Raw genomic sequence first — 22,856 nt, forward strand, 5'->3', positions numbered from 1 at the left:
CGGGAGACGCGCGCGCAAAATATATACAGGGTGTTCGAATCGAAAGTGTTTCGTACGGACATTCTACGAACGAAAAGAAGACGAAATTGCAATTTTGCTTTCTTCTCCGAGTTGTTCGCGACTGAAGTGTCAATTAATTATTACTTATATTTGTCGCTCGACGCGACCAACGTACGAGTGTCGCTATTGTTGGCCGGATGAGATTTTGAATTGTTAATTTATGAATAAACCTTCTACCGCCATTTTGTGATTCTTGATTTTTATAGAAATCTGATTCGAGCGTCAGGAATATTTATTGCAAGCAATTGGACACCCCGTACATACCGCCACGTATACGCGTGCGCGCGGAGGGTTGCAACGTCGATGCATCGACTGTTACCTGCATACGGCGGTCTGCATGCAGAGTACTAGCGCGGTGACATCGCTCGTGTGTAGCTGTTGGTTGGCTCGTTGGTCGACTGCTTTTGCCTCTGCCCTCCTCTCATCTACCTACTGCACCTATATCTTCGTAGCGTAACCGGTTACGCGCCGCGTGCAAAGTCCTACCATCCCCGCGCCCCCCGGCTATATCTCCTTCCTCCTTCCAGTTGCTTCTTTTCCTTTCTTTTTCAGACCCATCTCTCTTCCGAACCGTTCCCAACCTCCCCCACTTCTTCTTTCTCGCTTTTCTTTTATGCATCATTCTCGCTCTTTCTGCATGCTCCGAGGTACCATGCGCAAACGATGCAACAGACCAGGCTAGCCACCTAGCTAGCCAGCCGATTGACTGGCTGCCTCGCTGGCCGTGCACGAAGGCTGCAAAAATAAAGTTCGAATTATTCGAACGTCCGAACCACACGGACTAGTTCGAATCGGGGCTGCGTCCAGGCCCTGAGCACATTTATGTTTCTGAAATGTTCGCAACGCGGAAAATTATTTGAGCGTTCGTTTTTTCATCGCCACAAATATTTTTAACTGTACGAACAGCTGAATTAAAATTTTTCCAGCACCGCCGTCCACCATTCAACTTCCCTGCGTTCTGCATGTGCGTTCTTTCTCGTTCGTCAGCAATACAGTGCTCGCGTGTATGCAAACTTCTCTTTTTCGACTCGCAATCAGCCCGATCCCCGGCGGTCATCTAGCGGGGCGTGCTCTTTATCCTACTCCGTCTCTGTCATGCCACGCGATTTGTTCGAACATGTAGTATTCTCTGCCACGCTACAGTTGTCTGCCTCGGTCAATATCACATCGTACTCTCCAGCTACGCGCAGTGCGCGTTAATGCCGCACGGTTCGCGGTCTCGTTTTTAGAATAGGTTACATCAGCCCCGGTCATGCACCCGTTATATACAGAATTTACGGACGGCTTCTCCGTTGTGTTTTTCTAGCGGCTCGCGTTACCCGAGCCTCTCCAAAGCTGATACGCACGATTGTTCCGAACAAATGCCTTTGAAATTTGTGGTGGCCATTTGTCTGCTGAACCAGCTCATTTTTCGATTTTGATACGAATCATCTTTATTACAGAAATGTATAAAGCAGTATAAGTACAAAGTGTTTCGTACTCAATTGTCTTCTGTAACGTCGCGAGGCACAACGAGACGTTAAGAAGTACATAGTAGAAACTAAATTGTTTTTGTTCACATTGGCTGGTAGTCGGCGGTGGGGATAGAAACGCGACGTTACGGAGGAGAAATGGCAAAGCATCGAAATTGGATCGAATGTTGCGAAATAGATATTTAGGGTAAGAAAATATTGGGACAAGTGTCGCAATACGCGTGCTCTGTGGTATATTCAATACAATGGCGACGGAGTTATTGAATCAGGGGTGGTCACGTTCGGGTTTCGTTTCCTTTCTTAGGGTCCCCCTAACAGTTTCCGCGGGCAATGCCACCTAAGCCAGACGACGGTCCGAGCGCATATTGCACCGGACGGTTAATGGCGTGATGGCGTGACATCGGCGTACACGCACGCCGAGGTGGGGCAGATGGAACCGAACCAAACCAAACCCAACAGAACGAAACGAAACGAAACGAAACGAAACGAAACGAAACGAAACGAAACGGAACGAAACGAACCGAAATGAAACGGCTCTAGAACGCGATGTCGCGTGTCCCATGGTTGCAGTCGCGTGCGTCGCGAGTATTACACGCGATCTCTCGACTAAATGCTTTGCCTCACGAACGCCGCTGCTGCGTCGTTTTGCTTCTTCCCTCCCTCCTAATTCCTAACCCTTTAAACCTCTCTTAAGCCGATACCGGTGTACACGTTCCTATTACTTTACGCCGCTCGAGATTAGACGTTTATCTCGCACGGCAAACAGTTATAAATTTCACTGCGACGGGAAAACCGTGTACCACGACACGATTGCTTCTTGCTTTCCCGGCCAATGGCGTCCGCGATTCGATCTTTGATTTACCACAACGGAGAGCCGCGGCGCGAGCGAGTGCCCTGAGAGTATGCGAACTCTCGTTATCCGAACGGAATGTCTTCACATTTGCTAGAAAGCTTCGCATACTTGCACGCTGAAAAACTTGTGCGATTTTGCTGTTCAACTCTCGGTCTTTCCCGCATCGCTTTGTAATTATTTCTATATGTTTCACGTATTTCTGAATGTTTCAGTTCGCTCTGCTAATTTTTTGTTTCGCTATATACTTCTTACTATATTACTATATTACTGTGTGAGTAATTATCTGGACACGAGCACATGAATGATCTGTTATGAAACGAGTTCTTTTTTTAATGCAGATCCGTAGAACAAATATGAATAGAAACGTCTACATTAACGGTTCACTATGTCATGTTTCTCCGGTTGGTTTGTTAGATTAAATGCTCCTTTCGCTAATCAATTTAGCAGACTTCTCTTGTCTTTAATCGGTAGTTTTACTCCTAAAAGAAATTTATATAAAAAAACCTGTTCTAACGTTTCAACGAAGTGTGTAAGTACTTTTAACACTACTGTAATACACGTGATGCAGCGTCGCGTATCTCCCGAAGGGAAAATGCACTTGTAGAATGTGAACTTGGCCGGTATGTGCGTGTCTACGTGTTCTTTTGTCAAGACCTCGTGAGAAAGCGTTCCACAATGACACGGTCATACGTGTTCAGCGCAGAAAGGAATGACTTGGTGAGAGCGAACACGGCACCAACGAATTACCTTGCCACAGTTACTGACAAATATAATGAGTTCTCGAAATCCACTTTTATGCAATCAGTGAATTCGATGACTCTACGTATTTCTAGCGCACAACCTTTCGTCTAAATGCTGTACAAACGAGTACACATTTCGCCCAGAATATCCTAAGTTTCACCGTGAATAAGATCGCGTTTGGCTGGCTGGTTGAAGTCATTAATATACAGGGTGTCCCAAATATGTTGTACTTCCTTGAAAGGGGTGATTCCCGAGGTCATTCGAAGTAACTTTTTCCTTCGCGAAAATGTTCTCCGCGACTTTGTTGAAGAGTTATTAACGAAAAACACGGACCAATCGGAGCGCGGCTACGACAGGCCCCGCTGAGCGTAGCGTTGGTATTGGCCGAGCCGATATCTGTACGCTGTAGCCGCGCTTTGATTGGTCCGTGTTTTTCGTTAATAACTCCTTAACAAGGTCGCGAAGAATATTTTCGCAAAGGAAAAAGTTACCTCGAATGACCTCAGGAACCACCTCTTTCAATGCTTCCTATGCCAAAACAATTTAACTCTTTTCGCAAGTGTAGTAGTAGTGTAAACTAGTGAATATACTAGTTAGTACAAAACAATGGAGGCTTTTAACTTTCGTTGTTATGAATTACAAAAATGATATGCTACTGTACCTTGTATATATTCTTATAAAAATGTCATTAAAATAATACTACAACGTACTTTTATAAAAAATACTGATTTATTCAATGTTTCTCAAAGGGGTACAAGTGGACAGGCTTTTTCCATTAAAAAATCTGGGAAAGTCATTCTTTTTTTTAACACGTTTACGACGCATTAGAATGAATTATTAGCAGACCGGAGACGGGAAGCAGTTGTGATTGAAAGTGATAAAATCGTACCCAATATAACTTCTTAGCGAGATCTAATCGGACGTCCCGGCAGATGTTCCACTACGTTATCGTTGTTTACCTTCGTCGAAAATTTTGGTCGAACGAATTAGAGGATTTTTTGTCGCCGCAAATTGTACCCGAGCAGCAGCTGTCGGCCGATTTCATTTATGATTCGAGGTTCACGGATTAATATTTACAAGAACCTAGCTATCTCCTATTTCGATAATTCTGTGATGTATCTCAATTTAATCAGAAGTGAGTCCGAGTTACGTTGAACTTTCGTGCCTTCGCTTTTGTAAACATTTTCCAAACAGTTTTCCGATGGAGAATTGCATAATATTATAATATTGTTCCGTCGTGTATTTTAGAAAATGTCAGAGAGCAAGTAGCAGTTAATCAAATCCTCGCGGACACGTATTGACAAGCAGAGAGCTGATCAGCCGGAAGCACATTTGTACCTCAGGCTTAGGTAGATAGCGAAGCCCGGGGTTGTAAATCTTCTTCTTGCTACCCTCTCGGAAGTCGACGTTCGACTACAGAATGTCTTTGCCGAAACTCCCCTCTAATTCACCCCGTCAAAGCAACACATACATCTTCCGTCCGAAAAAAGACCAAGCCGGCTGACCTTTATACCACCTATCCTAATTACTAGAGAAACAAGCTAAAACACTTTTGCATATTCAAAACAAACATTCATGATCTTGGTAAAAAGCAATGCCTTTCATTAAAGTGTCAAGCAAACGTCACCGAAGTAGCACGTGTACCAATGAACCGTAAAGAGTTAATCTCGCTATTAGTCGAGGAAAAAAAGTGGTCGGCTCGCCACCGGCGTCATTTAAAAGGAAAATGTTTCACGGAATTACCATGAAACGTTAGTCTAATACGTATGTATATCTAACGACGAAGCTGGTCATATCAAGCGAGAAATAACGACGTAGGAAGAATACATAATCGCATCACGTTTTCGCTATTCCATTCTTACACGTGACCGCACATACTCTCTCGTCCGCCGCCGCTGCATACAGCCAAGGCGCGTACTACGTGCATGGCCACCGCCACGTGTCCAATAAGAAGAAAAAAAAACAGATAGAAAAAGATGCAATCGTTATATTCGTCCGTCTGACGAGAACGCCCCGAAGGACGTACAATCTTTCCGTATCCGGTCGCGAAAATTACTGTTTCCTGTTAGGACGTTCGAAGAGGGCGTAGCTGTCGTTAGATGAATCACGCGAGCTTTATAGGTTATGTTCGCAAACAAGGCGAGACTGGCGCCAAACAATCTTGCCCATACAAGGAACGAAGCGTTCCGTTTTAATTAAACCAACCAGAATCAACCAAATGATTAATCGTTTCGCGTTATTTTTAATTTATATAATTCATAGTTCAGCTGAAGAAACATTTATGGGCATTTTTCATACGTATGTGTACAGGGTGACACAAATATGTTGTACTTCCTCGGAATAGGTAATTCCTGCGGTTATTTGAGGTAACCTTTTCTTTTGCGAAAATGTTCCCCGCGGCTTTGTCAAGGAGTTATTCGCGAAAATCACGGACCAATCGGAGCGCGGCTACGACAGGCCCCGCTGAGCGTAGCGTTGGCATTGGCCGAGTCGAAATCCGTCCGCTGTAACCGCACTCCGATTGGTCCTTGTTTTTCGTTAATAACTCCTTAACAAAGCCGCGGAGAACATTTTTATAGAGGCAAAAATTACTTCAAATAACCACAGGAATCAGTCCTTTCACGGAGGTACAACATTTTTGGGACAGTCTTTATGCTCCGTGTCTTTTAAATTCAATTTTGCTCACTGGCGAGTCTTATTTACATTTTTATGTATATATTATACAATATGTATATAATACGATATGTGTAAGACATATTCAGTATAAATGACATTTTGTATACACTTTGACGGCAGGTGTCACGTATGATCAGCGTTACCAGCCCGGTGTGTATTCCCCTCAAAATGCTCTTCCCTCTTTCCCACTGAATGCTATCGATTCTTCTCGTAGTGCGAATAATGTGACGTCACGTAACTCCTCGTGCCATTGTTACGTGCCTCGTCGCGAGAGGAGAATCAGATGGCGAAGAGGGAGGTGTACGGACTGTACGTTGGCAACGCTGCGACTTCTCCCAGCTATCGTTTATTGGCCGGTGTCACGCAAACACGATTTCGGACGTTTTAGTCAGTCTTACATAACAATAATTTAATCAAAAATATTCCTATACGATAAGCTACACAATAAATTACATTGCCCCCTACAATGACGGTTTTGTTAGTTTCCGAGCAGCAAGTCTTTATGCAAATGTTTGTAAAATCATGGTACACAGTATTTACATTTCTAATGACTCATACAAAACATGTTTGCATGAAATGTTAGACAGTTTCGTTTTATCTACCGTTTATATACAATTATCCAACCGCGTCTTTCAATTCCTCTACAAAAATATGAATTTAAAATCAGCAGCCATCCATAGCAATACAATTGCAATACCGCGAATCTTTGTGCGCAACAATATTTTCAAATTCTTTAAATGTTGTTTTTTGTTGTTGTTGTACATCTTACCTGCTAATTTTGATTATGAGAACCTGAATATAGTAAAAGGAAAGAATAGCTGATCAAAATATAAATGTTTCGTCCGAGTTGGCCGGATTGAAGAAACTGTAGTGAATTGTCGATTACGTTCTTCACTGTAGCGGATCCGAACCGTACACCAGGATATACGGTGCGGCTGGCGGGAGACGAGCCTGGATCATCGAATGAAATCAGAAACGACGCGTGAATTGTAAGCTTACTCTAGCGGGCGTTAGACATAGCTAGTAACCCACATTTATGATAGACCGCTTTTATAACGCTTTCTCGAGTAAAGGTAGCCATCTGCTGGGGCACCTGACTCGATTCACCTGCCACGGGTATGTACTTACGTACACGGACTGGCTGGCGGGCGTCCGCCTGGCGACGTCAGGTGTTTCTTCGGCCGGCTTAACGGCGCGTCGAAACAAAGAAGAGGGTGCGAGCGCCGAACTGACGTTTTCTCTTTTCCCTCGTCCTCTCTCTATTTTTTTTCCTTTTCTCTTTTTCCTCTCTCCTGTCGATCGGCTATCTGATGAAGATCGAGACCGGATAATCGGCCTTCCGACTTTAAATTTCGCTTACACAGCTTTTCACCGTCAACAAGAAATCGATCGAGGTTCGGTCGATTATTTTCACGACTCTTCAATCTTCGGCCGTGTTCGACACTTCCGCCGCTATCGTTTGTTCGCAACAGTCTCCGCAATTGTAACATTTGACTAAATGCCTGAGGATCTTTACGCAAGATCAACGCCTCGCTTGCGTCATAAATGCATGCTTGCAGTCTAACGCGTTTCATGCAGAAAATATACAAATAAGACAACAAAGAACGGTTGCGTTATTAAACGGCCACATTTTCGGAAATAATTGATTATTTTGGCTGTACGGACACTTGCGGGGAATTATGTCCTGTGTATGTGTTAGTTTAAAGAAACCGGTTCTCGGCTGGTATCAATTAAACCATTTTTTGATATTGCTGTACACAATAACGTCGAATCAGTGTAGACCATAATTGGTATCGGAGAGTTTATCGCGTAATATCAGAGGCCAATGAGCAGTTCACGCGTAAAAGCGCAGCTTTCGCTCTCGGAGATAAATATTTATGTCACCTCGAGATGCTCCAAGCTGTCATCCATTTTAATTTCTTCACGGAAATGTACACAAGCCATGACGAAAGATCGGGAGGAAGCAGGGTAAGCGACCCAATTACTGTGGGAGTACCAATATGCCTATATTAATTATACCTATTTTTAAAGCATAACGAATATTGAAAAAGAGGTGTATAACATAAAGGTATATATTAACTGATTTTAATGAAAAAAATTGAATATCTTTTTTTTAATATTCTTAATTTACACCCTCACAGTAATTGGGTCCCTTACCATACTGGTTTCCGTCCATATTGCACTTTCTAGGGAACGTTAAAATTCTTTTAATATTCGGAAAAACGTACTGTTTAATTTCTTTCAAAATTATTCATTCCGCGCGATATACATATTACTGTACCTCCATAAAGCAATATACCCGTTACTGAATTTTAATTGAAACCGTTCATACAGAGAAGTTAATCGTGTTTTCACAAAAAACACCATTTAAATTAATAATTTTGATGAAACGAGGAAATGGAAGATTTTTTCTCGAAAAAAAGGACGATTGGAGGTGTCACTGACTAATTCACTAAAATTAAGTAACCATAGGGGCAAGCTATTAGAAAATACACTGGAGGTAATAACAATGCGGTTTTTTTTTGTACGATAAAAGAATCCCAAGAAATTTTGGACAGGCTAAAGAATATTCAAAGGGTGCGAGCACAGACGAACGAAACTAATGAGGAAGATCGACTCGTTAATATCGCACTGTTATCAGATAGTATTCTCGCCTCGACTCGGTCGATAATGTCCGCTGCGCGCCACGAAATCGTATTTCTAGTCATAGGAAATTTCCAAAGTTTATCTAAGATTTATGTTTGTGTCATTGATATACGTTTATTGACACGTGGGTGCTCGGCTCGTGTTCTACGCCGCCGTAGCTCGATTATTAGAGACGTTACGCGATAGTACACAATCTCGCTAGACGGATTACACGCTTATAAATATTCAATACGATTACGCGGAGCTCTTCGATGATTATTCGATTTTAATACTTTGTCTGCATAGCGAGTGTTGCAATGAATAAATAATCGAGTTTACTTCCTGTTCCGATAAAATGAAAATCCAGCAACATTGCGAACGTTCTGAAACGACTATAATTTTTTCATTTTCAATACACATTCTGTTTGGCAAAGTTCAGACATCGTGACTGCATTGGGTGCCTATGCATTGTCGTTTTGAATAATTTCAAACGCGCAACAATTGCCGTGACTAGTTGCAGTTGTTTTCCATGGACGTAGATAACTATCCCGAAAATATTGCTCGCCTAGCGACTAATGTCGCCTCGCCAAAGCGGAACTATCTGTAAATAACGATGAATTTATCATTGAATCGATGAGTATAGTGTGCTAGCGAGCCGACCGCAGGGATATTTTAAAGCATCTCGTTTAGAGTGAAGTGGGTCGAGAGTGTACGTGGAAACGATGATGCAGGGTAAGCCGGCGATACCAAGGAGAGATGAATTTTTAAATATAACGTAAAACGTCGATACGTTGATGATTGCGTCGAGGAAGCGCGCGCTAAGATGGCGCGGGTGCGACCGAGGGATGATTTCCTCCAGGCCGCACACTTCCCTCCAGAACCGTATTTTCACCAAACCAATAATGGTCGGTGATGAAAATAAACCACACATTTATCCGTCAGGGTTTCTTTTCATGCTACTCTATCACTCCCGTTTCAGTACCCTTGTTCTAGTGCCCCTGTTTCTACTATTCTTTGGAACGGCGCAGCAAGTAAACAGTTGCACGTACAGAAGCTTGTATTATTTTGCAATTCTAATGCTAGACAGTGTTGAAGATTATTTACATACACGTGGCATTCCGTGTTCTGCTTCTGATCAACAAAACCATCGTAATTCCTTGCGGTATACACGTGTGGATTCCAAAACAGACTTCATCAATTATTTCTTCGAGTAAATTAGCAACGATGAAACGGAAGAATCGAAAGGTAAACAGAAATAACCGTTCGAAAAAATCCATCGAAACCCGTTTCCCTATTGGCAAGACGAGGGTCTAACGACCCAGTGGAACAGAAAAAGGGTATAAGCGGCCACCGTACACGCGATGACCGGTAAACAAAAAATTCTTTAAGAAAAAAGGCTATTGCGGTGACGAACTGGTTAACGGCGGTTAGCGACCGATCGTTCGAGCGGACATCGGTTATCCGAGTCTCATTCGCAGCCCTTTTCCAGCTGGCTGGAAGAAAAGCGTCGCGCAACAGAGCTGGGCGCATACGTATCTACTTACGTATACGTACGGTATGCCTACGAGCGTGCAACACGTAAAAGAAACTTTTGTATCGATCCTGCCTCGCTAGAAAGTCACGTTGCCCTCGCGTGTCAATACCGATAAGTCCCCCTGCCCCCCAACACCTCCGCCATTCGGCCGGACCCCGTGCCCGCCGCTCTCCCGACGTCGGCGTTGTGTCGTAGCCGGCAAGATAAGCGGTTTATCGGTGTATTGCGATACAGAAAACCGCGCGTAAGAGTCCACAGCCGCGAATAAAGGAGAACGAGAGAGAGAGAGAGAGAGAGAGAGAGAGAGAGATGGGTCTCTCGTCGCCTCTCCCGGGGGAAGGGGGAGGCACGTGACCGCAGGGAACGGTTTCACCTACAGCCGACGATAAAAGCCCCCGCGCACATGCGTGCCCGTAATGGACCGCTTCTTTTTTCGACTTTCCAGGCTCGTCTCGAACCATCGCCGCCACGTTCTTCGCACGCAATTACCCGTCCGCGCGAACCGTTACCAAATATACGCGGGTAACGGTAGTCGATTCACTGGAGTAAACCTCGCGAGAACCTACAGGCGAGTGTATCTGTGCCGCGGAAACCGTACCTCGAAACAGTCGTTCTTCGAACCGGCGCATCACAGAAATCTCCGCGAGAGAGCGAAACCCTGTGCGATTTTCGAGGGCGGCTCCGGCTGGGCGCTTGGCGCGCGCGTCGAACGCCCGGGGAATAATTTAGAAATAAGTATTGACCAACACCAGTTAACCTTTAGTTACTCGCACACCCCGGTTTCTGCACAATTCTTGACTATACTCGGTCCAACGAGTCCAGTCAATAAAGCCAAGCAAATACACGTGGCAGCTACTCGAGGGCGACAGAGTACGAGTTATGTTTCTCAGGTAATCAACACAGGAGGCACGCTGGGCTGTTTTGTTTATCCGCCCCGGCACGTCTCGTTGGGCCGAGCAGGTACGGTCGCGTGGCGTCAGCCATTGCCATGTATACGGACACAGTATTTTGTTTTTTTTTTTTCTTTCTCGGACAGCACTGTATGTATTGGATACGAATTACGACGTTCGCGAGGACCTCGAAATTGAAACGGCTCGTGAAAACGTGAAAAAGCGCATTCTCGTAGCCTGAATAAAATCGTTACGGAGGAACTCCGTTTATGCGGACTAAATTTTAGCAGCGCCTGGTTAACCCTGGCTGAGCGAAATCCTCTTATATGAACTCCTGTTATATGGACAGTTATGTGAACCAATTTGTCTCCTGATAGGTTCATATAAATGGAATTTCAAAGAATCACAATGGAGCAAAGTGCCCGGGTATAAGATGTAAGGCAACGCTTCAAAAAAAAAAAAAAAAAATGCAAATTACGAGAGTAGGAAAGGCGGACGGCGTCGTAGCGGGTGAACATTTGCGCAGGCTATTTTTCAATTCAGCCATCGTGAAATATTTTCGAGCGGAAGTACGTGTCCCATTCGCGTGTCCGTTCGATTCCCGTAGAAATATCGATTGGCCGTGCGGAGCGGCTTGGAGCGGGTACGGTCGCGTATGTACGTCGCGCTTGCGACCGGCGAGTTCCGTAATTGTGGAATATTTTGCAATTCGTGGATTGGAAGGCGCCTTTCTCGAAAGAGCCGCGGCGCCGATGCCGGTCACGTAGCCCCGTAGTTCCGAGGGTGCCCTGAGTACGCCACGGAATACTAGAATACTAGCGGTGGGTAGAATGCGCGACGAATACCCGCAACGTGAGTAACCGGTCGCAGGCGAGCGAGCGAGCGACCGAGCGAATCAGACCTACGGTATGCTCATCACGCTTCGACACGCCACCGTATGTACATACCTGTACATATCTATCTACTTAAACGTGTCCTATGTACCCGACGTAGCTGGCATAATTTTCAGGGGTTTTTCGAGCCGCCGGAAGTTAGTGAAAAATTATGGGAGACCCGTGAACCAATCGTTTCGCTATGTTTCGCTGAGAACGCACAGTGTCGCAAATGGCCATTTTAGGTGGAAAAAAGTCATGTCAGAAAATAGATATATAACATTCATATATTCTTCTTTCGGGATGTTTACCGAGCCTAATTATACCCATAATAATTCATTTAATAGCGATACAAGTATCGAAATCAATACGTGAAAAGTCCGAACAGTAATACGGCGAAATCGTACGTTTATATTTGTTCTAAAGAAAATTATGCCAGAGCAATAAATATGAATCTTTAAGCTTCTATGAACGATATTCTATATTAACATAAGTAAATATTTACATTGATGTTCACAAAGTTCGTTGATAAAGTCCTTTACAATAATTTTTTGAGATTTTTTAAGTACCAGTTCTCCATGCCGATTAGTTGACTTTAATAGAGCAGAACTAGAAAGTCTCAAAAGATCCCATCTTGAAATTTTTATTGCATTAAGTGCAAACTATATGGAAGTGATTCTGACAAATATCAGCTGCAAAAATCTGCTAAACTACCTGTCACAATTTTTTAAAATCTTTGTAACACCGTACGGTGGACCGAATGGGCTCCACAAATGATGGTAACACGGCTAGACGTTTCTTCAAAAATTTTACAAAAACTTCGAAAATAACAGGCATTAATAAGGAACTTTTTGAACGATTTTTTTATATCTTATCTGCTCTTTCTTCGGGTCACAACATTAATTTTCTAAATTTCGAGAAATTTGTTCGCGAAACAAAAGATTTATATTTAAATTTATATCCTTGGTTTTATATGCCCGTTACAGTGCACAAATTATTATTTCATAGTGTAGAAATAAGTAAATCATGCCTGTTGCCAATTGGCATGATGTCTCAAGAGGCTCAAGAAGCTCGCAACAAAGACACAAGAAGGTTTAGGACTGGCCACACAAGGAAGAATTCGCGTGTATCTACAAACTACGACTTAATAGCAATGCTGTTAATTACTTCTGATCCCATCATAAATTATTATAGGGCGATACCGCAAAAAAATACAAATTCGCTACCGAAAGGTGTGTTAGATTTACTTTTAACAAGAACTTCCGTCTAATCCCATAAGTAACTTAGTTGATAGCGACAGCGATATTAGCGAAGAATTATTTTTATATTGTTATATTTAGATGCTATTGTTATACTTATTTAATATCATATTTTTTATTTATTTTTATACTTGTTCCTATAATTTTTATAACATTTTTCGATGTAAATATTATTTTTAAAGGTTATACATATGTTTAATCTCATTTCACGACCTAACGGAAAATTTCAATCGGTTTGAAGAAGCATGAAACGATCTATGATTTTTTCCCACCTAGAATGGCACATTCGCGACACTTCGTTTGATCTTGGGAAGTTTCGGTCATTCGAAACTCGTTCACCCTAAACATGACAAAGAACGTGCACGGGCGAATGAGAAATACCTAGAGAAGTACTTGCAACCAGAACAATCATCGATCCTCGAAACCCTAACTTTACGGAAGCTGATGGTTGCGAGCACTACTCTCGGTGGTGCGATGAATCACGCCCTAACAATTGAAAGTATGTGGGTTAACGTCTCGACTGAATTGACAGTAGGATTGTTTCAGCCTGCGTCCGGACTGTGAATGACCAGAGCTAGAACATAGATTGCTGAGACTGCGAGTTCCGATTGATCAATCTGATTGATAGAATTCCTTACTCTGATTAGTCGATAGCATGAATTGCTAATAAACTTTGACATTTCATTCGGTATGCCTGCCAATTATAATTCTGCACGGCGAGATTTAAAATTTAAGTTCATTTAATATTTCATTAATATTTAATATTTGATCAGTCTTTAACCGTGCAAATTTTATATTTTGCTAGATGAACGAGTTTCTGCCCACCAACAATTATACAGGCTTAACGAAAAGAGCAAAAAGATCCGACTTACCCTACAGCAAACTTGACAACGATGCCACTTATAATAATGTAAACAGTACATTTTAATTAACTGCTTAACACGCGGTCTATGTTGTGACTACGTTTGCCAGACTTGGGTCTAGGTCATTCACAATTTGCAAATAGAATGTACAAGTCGTTGCAATGAACGGTGAAATATTGTCAGGAGCTCACACGGTCGGATGTAAATGAAAAATCTTTCCTCCCCGATCAACGAATTAAACGACATCAATTTTCTAAAAATTGTTCAAAATCTGTTCGATTTCGCGGTCGAATAGATTTTTCGAAATGAAACCTAAATGTCGGAGACTCCAGACGCGCGTGATATTAATCGAACCACGGTTATTATAAATAAAAAATTGCTAAGGGAAAATATGAGGGACTGCCAATGTTAATATGCAGATTTTATTTTCCGTGGTATGCGCATCAATTGCAAGGGATTTTGATTTTCAGTCGAACGGACCATTACCTCGCCCACGTCGTAAACGATCGCCTAAAGTCGCGTGATCGAGTAAAACCGGTTTGAACCGGGCAGGGCCGTAACTATCTCGCGGTGAATTTTGCTATCGGCGAATATTCGCGGAATTGTATCGTCGAAGTTAATGCATGTTTTGCTGTTTTTCTCGAAACGATAAATAAATTACTACAGCCGACATACAATTGTTAATACACTTAGTATTCTACAGATATATTATTAATTAATCCGAGACAATTTTATTATTTCTGCGATGACCATTCATCAATTAATATTGCTTCTAAATTTTTTCCATAAATTGTGTGAATTTTACCATTTGTACACTAAAATGTTCATAAATATCGATTTTACATGCGACTGAATAAAATTACATCTTTCAACGTCATACCTAACGCATTGTATTTGCTATTCTTTAAAGAATTCTTTAAATATTCTTAAAGAATTATGAAAACGATTTTATTAAAAATTTTTGTCAATACCAAAAATGCAAATGTGTGTTGAAACAAATTTTATAAGCAGATCTCGTTTGTTGATTTAAGGCAATATTTGTATGTGATAATTTGTGGATTAAGAATTGTTATAAAAATGCGTGTAATGGTTGGAAAATGCAATCGTTCGGCGCGATCAATCTTTCACACACGTATATTATGGGTTCTTCGGGGTTCACGGTGTTTTTTTGCGCAGCACGTGTACCTAACGTCTAATCCAAGGATTAAGATTCCGCTGGCCGCCGTTCCACAGTGTTCATCATGGGAACGAGTGGAAAAACGTCTTTTACCCCTGTCACGATCCACCCTGAAACCCCGAAGTATCGCTATATATGCGGTAACCTCCGGTTTCCTACTTTACAGACATTTTACGGAAACAGCACGGCCCTCCTGCTCGGTGTAACTCCTGAATATCGAGAATGCGCAGGTTCGTGCTACGTGGGACGCATTCGCAGACTCCGCCACGCAAGCTGAATTCCGAATCGCCCCGTTTCCAGACCGATTTCTTATAATTGACGTCGCCTAATTTCTTTATCCCTCCGCCCCGTATCCATTCCATACGTTCGAACAGATTCCAAAGTAATTTCGCAGTGGCCGACGTTTCCCAAAGAAATTAAAATCTTTCCCATGGAGTATTCACCATGTTACCCTTGTACACTATACCAATTATTTGCTTATACAAAAACACAAATATCTAATCGAGACAGAAAGTGATGATTGAAAATGTGTACGAACGTATCATTTAAATACGGGCGAAAAATAATTCGCCGCTATCGAAAGCCTAAGTATTTTAATTTTTAATTAAATGTTTCATTTTTTTTTGTTGGTTGCTCTTAAGAGATAGTAAAATCAGCTTGATAGCTTCGGTTAAATTACTTGAGAAATTTTTAATAAACAGTAATAGGAATGAATGAAAAGTAGATAGTGTATGAAATGAGGATTATTCGACAGTGGACGCCATCTTCGTTGTACCATTTAAACAGTAGGTATAGGTGTAACAAAGATTATTTGATAATAGATAAAACAGCCAAGGTAGGAACCTTAGACGCTTTTAAAAAACAAAAATAGCTTTCTTACTTACTTTTTTTTTTGTTAAAAATGACAAAAAATTGTTCCTATTAATAGTATATATTATTGAATAAAGTATGATTTTGTTTGTTTGAAAGCCACATTTCAATGTAGTAACTGAATGTAAAATTATACTGAAAGTGGACTTATCATGTTTACATAACAATTGTACAAAAAGATAAATTGTGTAATAAACATTATTATTCATGCTGAGCAGCAGTATTTTTGTAATTTATGTAACTTGGCGTCAGCGAAGTATGTCAATTATCTGAGTCGTTGGATAAAGGAAGTAATTGCAACTAACAGTTGAATAAAAAAACGTTTCTGTAAGCCTACGCTATAAGCAGTGTATTTATAGCATCTATAATTGAGCGCCGGTCAAACAAATTTAACTGAAGTAAACATACATAACACGAACAATATCGGTAACGGAATTAAAAATTTGTGGACAGCGCGGAAACATGTATGAAAAAATGTTGTACACAAACCAAGAATTTAATAATAGAATTCTTAGCACTTTTCGATATCTACGATCGTGAAAAAGATAATAACCCGAACGAAAAAAAGATTTGCCTCCTGTGAGGTTTGAACTCACGACCCCTGGTTTACGAGACCAGTGCTCTGCCACTGAGCTAAAGAGGCTGATGTTTTTCCTCTCTAGACTCAGGAGTGATCAGGCATGGGATTTCCCGTGTCGTTCAATTATAATAAATACTGAAAAATGATGAATTAACTAAATACGAAAATGTTTGAAAAATTTTCGCACAACAACCGAAAGACCTTGAGATAAATATTATTTAAAAATTTGATTTTCTGATAAACGTTATAAATAAAAATGAATCGATAACATGTGAACTAGCGTATTTAAAGTTCCTAAATATTTCATACATTTAGCAATAGTCCATATGTATAAAAATATAAAAAATAAGAGTGATTAATATTTTTAAAAACATTAAATTCCTTATTAACTTTGACTGTTCTGATATTCATCCGTAAGGATATGATTACGGTTAAATGATGGCGAGTTATTAATCATTTGAAGATATCAAAGTATCCACCTTGATTATGCAGCAGAGTCGCGTACCTACACGAGTGAATGGTCACGCAATAATTAATGTATCGTTCGAATGATACAATAATTTACGTAATTTGTGGTTGCGTATCCTAGGCATATCAGCCGTCATTATTTACTGGCGATCGCGGCGTATGTTTCCAAAATGGCAGTCACAGTTCAATCGCGGAATGATACGATTTAGAAGTCATCGCCATCGCTCGCAAGATTACCGGTAGTCCAGAATGAAAATAACCTAAGCACTGCGCACCACGATAATAAAATCTGCAGAATTACGTTTCTGCTGATTACGCGCCATGACACTTCTTACTCCCAGGCACAGGCAACCGCTTCAACCCTTTAGTAATTAACCATTTTATTAAAATTCGGTTTATTAAATTCTGCATTTCGAATTTATCCGAATTTGTTCGACTGAGATGAACGGATGAGGATTAAAATAATACTTGTACTAATTAATTCGACTCGATGTTTTTATAATTGCGAAAAATGTGGAGAACACGGTGTTCACAGCGCCCTTCGTTTTGCGCTGAAATACGAGTTACCAACTTTGACCATAAAGTTTTATCGGACAGCGCTAATACAATTAGTACAGCAGAAAATGTATCTTCCATTCTCGTCCATTCTCGTCGCACGAGCGTTTTTGTTTTCTGGCGTGTACACGTGGTGGAAGCGAATCGAATAGATCGTCTATTTATATTCAACATCCCCTGAATCACTAGGAAACATCTTTGTAAGCCTTTGTCACATGCCGTTTCAAAAATAGTTCGACCCAGAATCCCTGCATAACGCGAGACAGATGTCAATTGTCACTTCCCGTTTTGCGCGTCGATCACAATGAGCCGCGCGCGTAGATCCCTTCCTGAAAGGACACGTGCAAACTTCTCATTCTCTATCCCGGGCCCGGGCCTCTCCTCTCCTTCACACCGAAAAGGGCAGATGGTTGGAACCGTCTTAAAGATCCCGGGACGGGAGGGGGGAGGGGAGAGAGACCCTTTTCAGACCCTTCATCGTACTCTTTGAGACGGTATATAATAAAAGAGCCAACGGAACACGTACCCCGTGAACCCATTGTCCGATTAAGCAGATGTTATTCACTGAATGCGCAATGTATAATATGAACCCGCGGACAAAGAGAATGATTTTTCTACCAAGCGCAGAGATTTTTGCATTTTCCCCGATCTAGGGCCTCGACACGCCGAACGGCAACGACGTCTACCAGCGATGAAAATTCACCGTTACGGCCCTTCGATTGTCGAGGGTTGCAGCGTCCATTCAACAGCACGGAAGACGAGTTACGGTTTTAGAGTCAATAACGATATCTGTGGTACAGAGCTTTCTACTCGCGCAGGGCGGTCGTCATTCATAAACCATACGCATGCAAGGAAAAATTAGCGCACTCGATTTTCACCAGTAAATCAGGCTATGTCAGTTACAGCAACCTCTGCAATTAATCAAAGCAGTGACACAATTCGATGATGAACTGTTCAAGCGAAAAATTTGCTAGTTTCAAATATTGCTTATTTCATTCCTATAAACGATCAGAGTTGTTAATAATAATCATCAGCTACTTGGCCATGAAGTTTTCATCTTACCACAGAACTTAGTTCATTTCAGAACAATCGTTTCTAAGCAAATCAGGAATGTTACCGGACCACCGTGGTAGTCTACGTGTTAATTCATAAACCTTACGAAAAATGCAGTTATACTTAGACGGGGAAATTTTATAGCAGCCTGGAAATATCTCACGGCGAAGCTTCGAGAACAAAGAAAGGGTTCGAGAACGTATGAAAAAGATAATAAGGTATTTACAACGAATATAAAATAGAAAATAGCTGCTAGGAAAATATCTCGGTGGGATTGTAGAAGGAAATGGAAGCTGCTGTAATAAACTGATGTTTACTACTTTATCCTTTTGATTAGCGTGTGGCCATCATAGAAGATATTTCGTACGAAGGACGATCGAAAGTCGGACCCGTTTTTTGGTCGCTTTCACGAGAGACACGACAACGAGCGTCTGTTGGTGAATCACGGCAGCACGTCCTACGGTGGCGCGAGTGTCAGAGTTATAAATCCGTTTCTCGTCGATCTCGACGTCAGGGCCGAGGTCAACCAGCAGCAGGACGTACCCAACTCGGTGACTTTCTACTTTCTGTTTTTATTCACCGGCGGGATCATTGCCAACGGATTCTATGCCTCGAAGAAGATCGCCGGCCGATCGTGGTAAAATTCGCCTCGTTAGCGGCGGCAATCTTTGCACGCGTTTGTTCGACGAGACTACCCGGGATATAATTATAAGTTGACGGCGGATGTTTATGCATTTATGGCGTGCATTAACCTGCGAATTGCGTGCAGTGAAAACTTCGATTAAGGCAAAACGACGCCGAACGAGTTTTGAAAAAATATTAATTCGCGCCGGTAAGTGAAACGCGAGGAGGATAATGTTCTCGTGTTTAAAAATCGAGGAAGTTGTTAAGCGAACGTCTTTCCTTCGAGAAAAATGAAAGAGAAAAAAAAAACATCGGAGAATCGTCTTTTGTGTAACAAAATATTTTTAATCAATGGTTCTACTTTTCAAGCTCAGTATCGTATTTGTACATTGATATGTAATTTGTGTTCACGTTCGAAACCTTACATAACGCCGTTTAATCATGTGTAAACGATTGCCTCCTCGGTGATATTTACGTACGGTAAGCTTAAAAACGTGAGCGAATCTTCTACCTAAAATGGGAATTTTAAAGCACAAAGAAACACCCGACTCTAAAACTGTACACCAAGGTCATCTTTATCCGCGAGAGAGTTCACCCTCCTGTATAATTCTAGGGTCAATAAACTATTTCAGTTTTGCCCGTGTCGCGGAAAATTTCAAGGGTCTGCTGAACCGTTGTACGTTTTTTGCCAATCTTTGTTCGCGTATTATCGTTCAGGTAGCTGAAGGTTTCTTTGTCCTGTCGATAATACTGTTGCATTACTCCTGTATCGTTGAAAATATTCATATTTCGCACTTTGCGGACAATATTCTTCCATGTAGTAAACTTTTAATTTTTCCAAATGGTAATCATGATTTCTCAACTTTTAACATAAGAAAAATTTATAATTTCAAAGAACAACGAATAATTTTCAACATCTTTTTGAACATTATGGATAGAACATACGAACTAATAGAAGGACATTCAACATGGATAAAAATTGATACAAATTGTTTATATTAATCGTGACATAAACATAACATAACGAAATAATACAACAGTATTTTCAAATTCTTTAAATGTTTTTGCTATTTTGCATTCGATCAACTCAATTTGTTTATAAATGCCTAAAATCCATAATATAGTGATCGGACTGCAGATCTTTATGGAATATAAAAATTGCCTTTATCGCAGGAGCCAAATACGGATTTCTTTTCTTAAAAAATCTTAGATAAATATAAGCGTCGGCTAGCTAAAGCTGAAATGCAAGCTAACAAGAACGCGAGTTTAAACAATTTATGCATCGGCGAGCGACTCGATACGATAAATGCATGGTAAACATTGCAGAAAATAGTGTCTAAAGATAGGCGACACCGGAGACGTCGGTTTACATTGCGGGGAAAGGGATCGAAATGGGCAGGGGAGACATTTTTAAATTCCCCGGAGGATGGTACGCTAGGGGCATCTAGCTTGGTCCGCATTCCGAACGGGAATACAGCCGAAAACGAGCCCAGCTCCGAAACAGCCAGAGCGGCGTGACGTGTGCAAGGGAGTTTCTTGCGCGGATCTTTCGAGGTGTTTCCCGTTGGATGAAAGCATGCAGACTTGCGCCGAACTGCTTCACGGGGCCAGGCTCTGTGTCGGTGGTCGGCCGCCACCGCGCCGGGACGAGCAACCTCCACTCCGTACCCTTGAACCTAACAGACGCTCGCAACGTTGCCGCCTCGTGCACCTATACGCCGTGTCGTCTGGTTCGACTGTGCTCGGCACCGGTCGGCTTCGCTCGGCTCCGGTCGCCGTCCGCTTCCTTCGCAAGAATTCCGCGTCCGGCGTCGTCGTTGGTGGCTGGCGCGACGCCAAGTGTGCTGACGTCACGGGTTGGCGTTACGCATAGCGTTACGTAAAAAATGTGCTGCTGAACTGCTTCGCGAACATGTCCGCGCTTCTTGTATATAGACACCCGGCCCGCCGACGTAGCTCGCCGAGCGTAGAAAAGAAAAGCCCGAACGAAATGTCCGTAACCATTCGCAACACCGCGAATACGCACAAGGCCAACGAACGTTTCGTAACGTTTCAGGAAACAAGTAGGGGACGTTCGTATTACAGGCATCGTGCGCCTGTAAATACAGCAATCTCGGACTGTAGTTCGAGTACTACTCCTATAAAAAAAAAAAAAAAAAAAAAAAAATGACTGAATGGCCATCACCTCCCTGTATCCTGAATATTTCTTAATTGAAATAAACAAATAAAATACGTACACGCACGCTGCGCCTGTCTAGACATTAAAGATACTTTTGCGAGTCAAAATAGAGCGAAAATCAAAAGTGTTTAACGTACTAGCGATTAAACATATTCGAAAAAGAACGCACACGTTACGCCCAAAGGATGCAGAGTAGCGATTCGCGCGTCCCTATTGTTAGACTTGAATTGTGACTCATTCGAAAATGCAGTTCCTACCGCAATTTCACCACTCTTGATTTTCGTGTTACTGTGGCGCGAAGAATCCCCTTCTTCCCGCTAAATGTCTACGTAGCCGAGTATTCTGTACGTACGTACAGACGACTCTCCGTTACGATACTGTTACTCGTTGGTATGGTTATGTGACGTCGTCGTGCGTTAGTAGTTTTTTTTATTTGGTCGTACATTGGCCTTGTCGTTCTGGATCTGGGTTACGCTCAGCCCATGCTTTCTCCGGTAAGATTTCCGTGTCTGTTGGCGACGACTGTGCACGTCGAACCACGCTCGGTGGATGGTCTGACGTCACGGTCACCGATGTTACGTAACAACGAAAAAGAAAAAAAAAAGAATACCGTATCTCGTGCGCTCGATTAAACGAGCGGTAATGTCTACGGCGCGAATTTAATCTCTGCAACACGAACCGGCTGTGCTTGTGCCGATGGTGTGTTGCTTACGCTAGCGCGTACGCGCTACGAAGCTTATGAATTCTTTTTTTACTCGCGGTGCATTGGCGTCGCGTTTACAGTCATCTCGAATCTGGGCTGCGCTCGAGCACGCTTTCTCCACAGGAATTTCATGTCCGCCGACGATACTGACAGCATTTCGGGCACTGTTCGGCTTATGGGCTCGTTGGAATTCGAGCGAGGAAGAGAACAAACTTTTTCTTGATTGTACAAATTTATTAAATTCCATGCATCTCTTCAGGTGCAAGGATTTGGGACTCTGGGTTCAGGTTTGAAGCTGCGTTCTTTCTTCTGGCATTTTTCATAAAGCTGTACGGTAAATATCGAATGGCAGAGAGAACACGAACAACCATTGTGACAACACGTTCTCTCGAGTGATTAACCTCGAGGGCACGAAGGGCCAAAGTTCGCCTCATAGAGATCGGGGAAAACAACTTTGTCAAAACAAGCTAGTCATCTGACAGATTTCTCGTATCTATGTAGTATAAAATGTGCTCGAGAGCAAACATCCTTTCAGCCGACAACAAGGGTCAAGCATGAGATCTTCATTAAAGCCTGCATGATCTGATTAAGAAGTGACGGTGCAATTTATCCGCCTCGGCTACCCTTGGCAATGGACTGCGCCCTTCTTGTTTCGAGCTAGGCACACGGACAAAAAAATCGGAGTTGATCAATGGATCGCTATACATACAGCGACGCTAAATGTCGGACAGCATTGAGAGCGTACGGAGCTGACGTTTCGCGCGAGCAACGTTGCGCGTAGCGGTACGCGAAAGAAAAAAAA

General features: G+C 42.2%; 2 protein-coding genes and 1 non-coding gene across 3 annotated transcripts in view; 1 reads left to right on the forward strand and 2 right to left on the reverse strand.

Moving 5' to 3' along the window:
- LOC143365416 (uncharacterized) overlaps positions 1–22,856 on the reverse strand; it is a 57,170-nt gene that overhangs the window by 31,352 nt on the left and 2,962 nt on the right. The gene's annotated exons all lie outside the window — the stretch shown is intronic.
- LOC143362061 (uncharacterized) lies at positions 11,319–21,317 on the forward strand. The gene is made up of 5 exons (XM_076801894.1): positions 11,319–11,420; positions 13,259–13,481; positions 18,666–18,766; positions 18,886–19,380; positions 20,499–21,317. The coding sequence occupies exons 1-4, from the start codon at positions 11,319–11,321 to the stop codon at positions 19,252–19,254; spliced, it is 795 nt and encodes a 264-aa protein (XP_076658009.1). The 3' UTR covers positions 19,255–19,380; positions 20,499–21,317.
- On the reverse strand, positions 16,464–16,535 carry Trnat-cgu (transfer RNA threonine (anticodon CGU)). The gene has a single exon. It is a non-coding gene; the product is annotated as a tRNA-Thr (tRNA).

This window comes from Halictus rubicundus, chromosome 2, assembly GCF_050948215.1.
Source record: "Halictus rubicundus isolate RS-2024b chromosome 2, iyHalRubi1_principal, whole genome shotgun sequence".
Lineage (NCBI taxonomy): Eukaryota > Metazoa > Arthropoda > Insecta > Hymenoptera > Halictidae > Halictus > Halictus rubicundus.

What these genes read in the sequence shown, in the direction of transcription:
- LOC143362061 (XM_076801894.1), top strand. Translation starts at nt 11,319, where the DNA reads ATGCAAATTACGAGAGTAGGAAAGGCGGACGGCGTCGTAGCGGGTGAA. An exon ending in TCACGCCCTAACAATTGAAA is followed by an intron (nt 13,482 to 18,665) that starts GTATGTGGGTTA and finishes CGAAAAATGCAG; the next exon opens with TTATACTTAGACGGGGAAAT. An exon ending in CGTATGAAAAAGATAATAAG is followed by an intron (nt 18,767 to 18,885) that starts GTATTTACAACG and finishes CCTTTTGATTAG; the next exon opens with CGTGTGGCCATCATAGAAGA.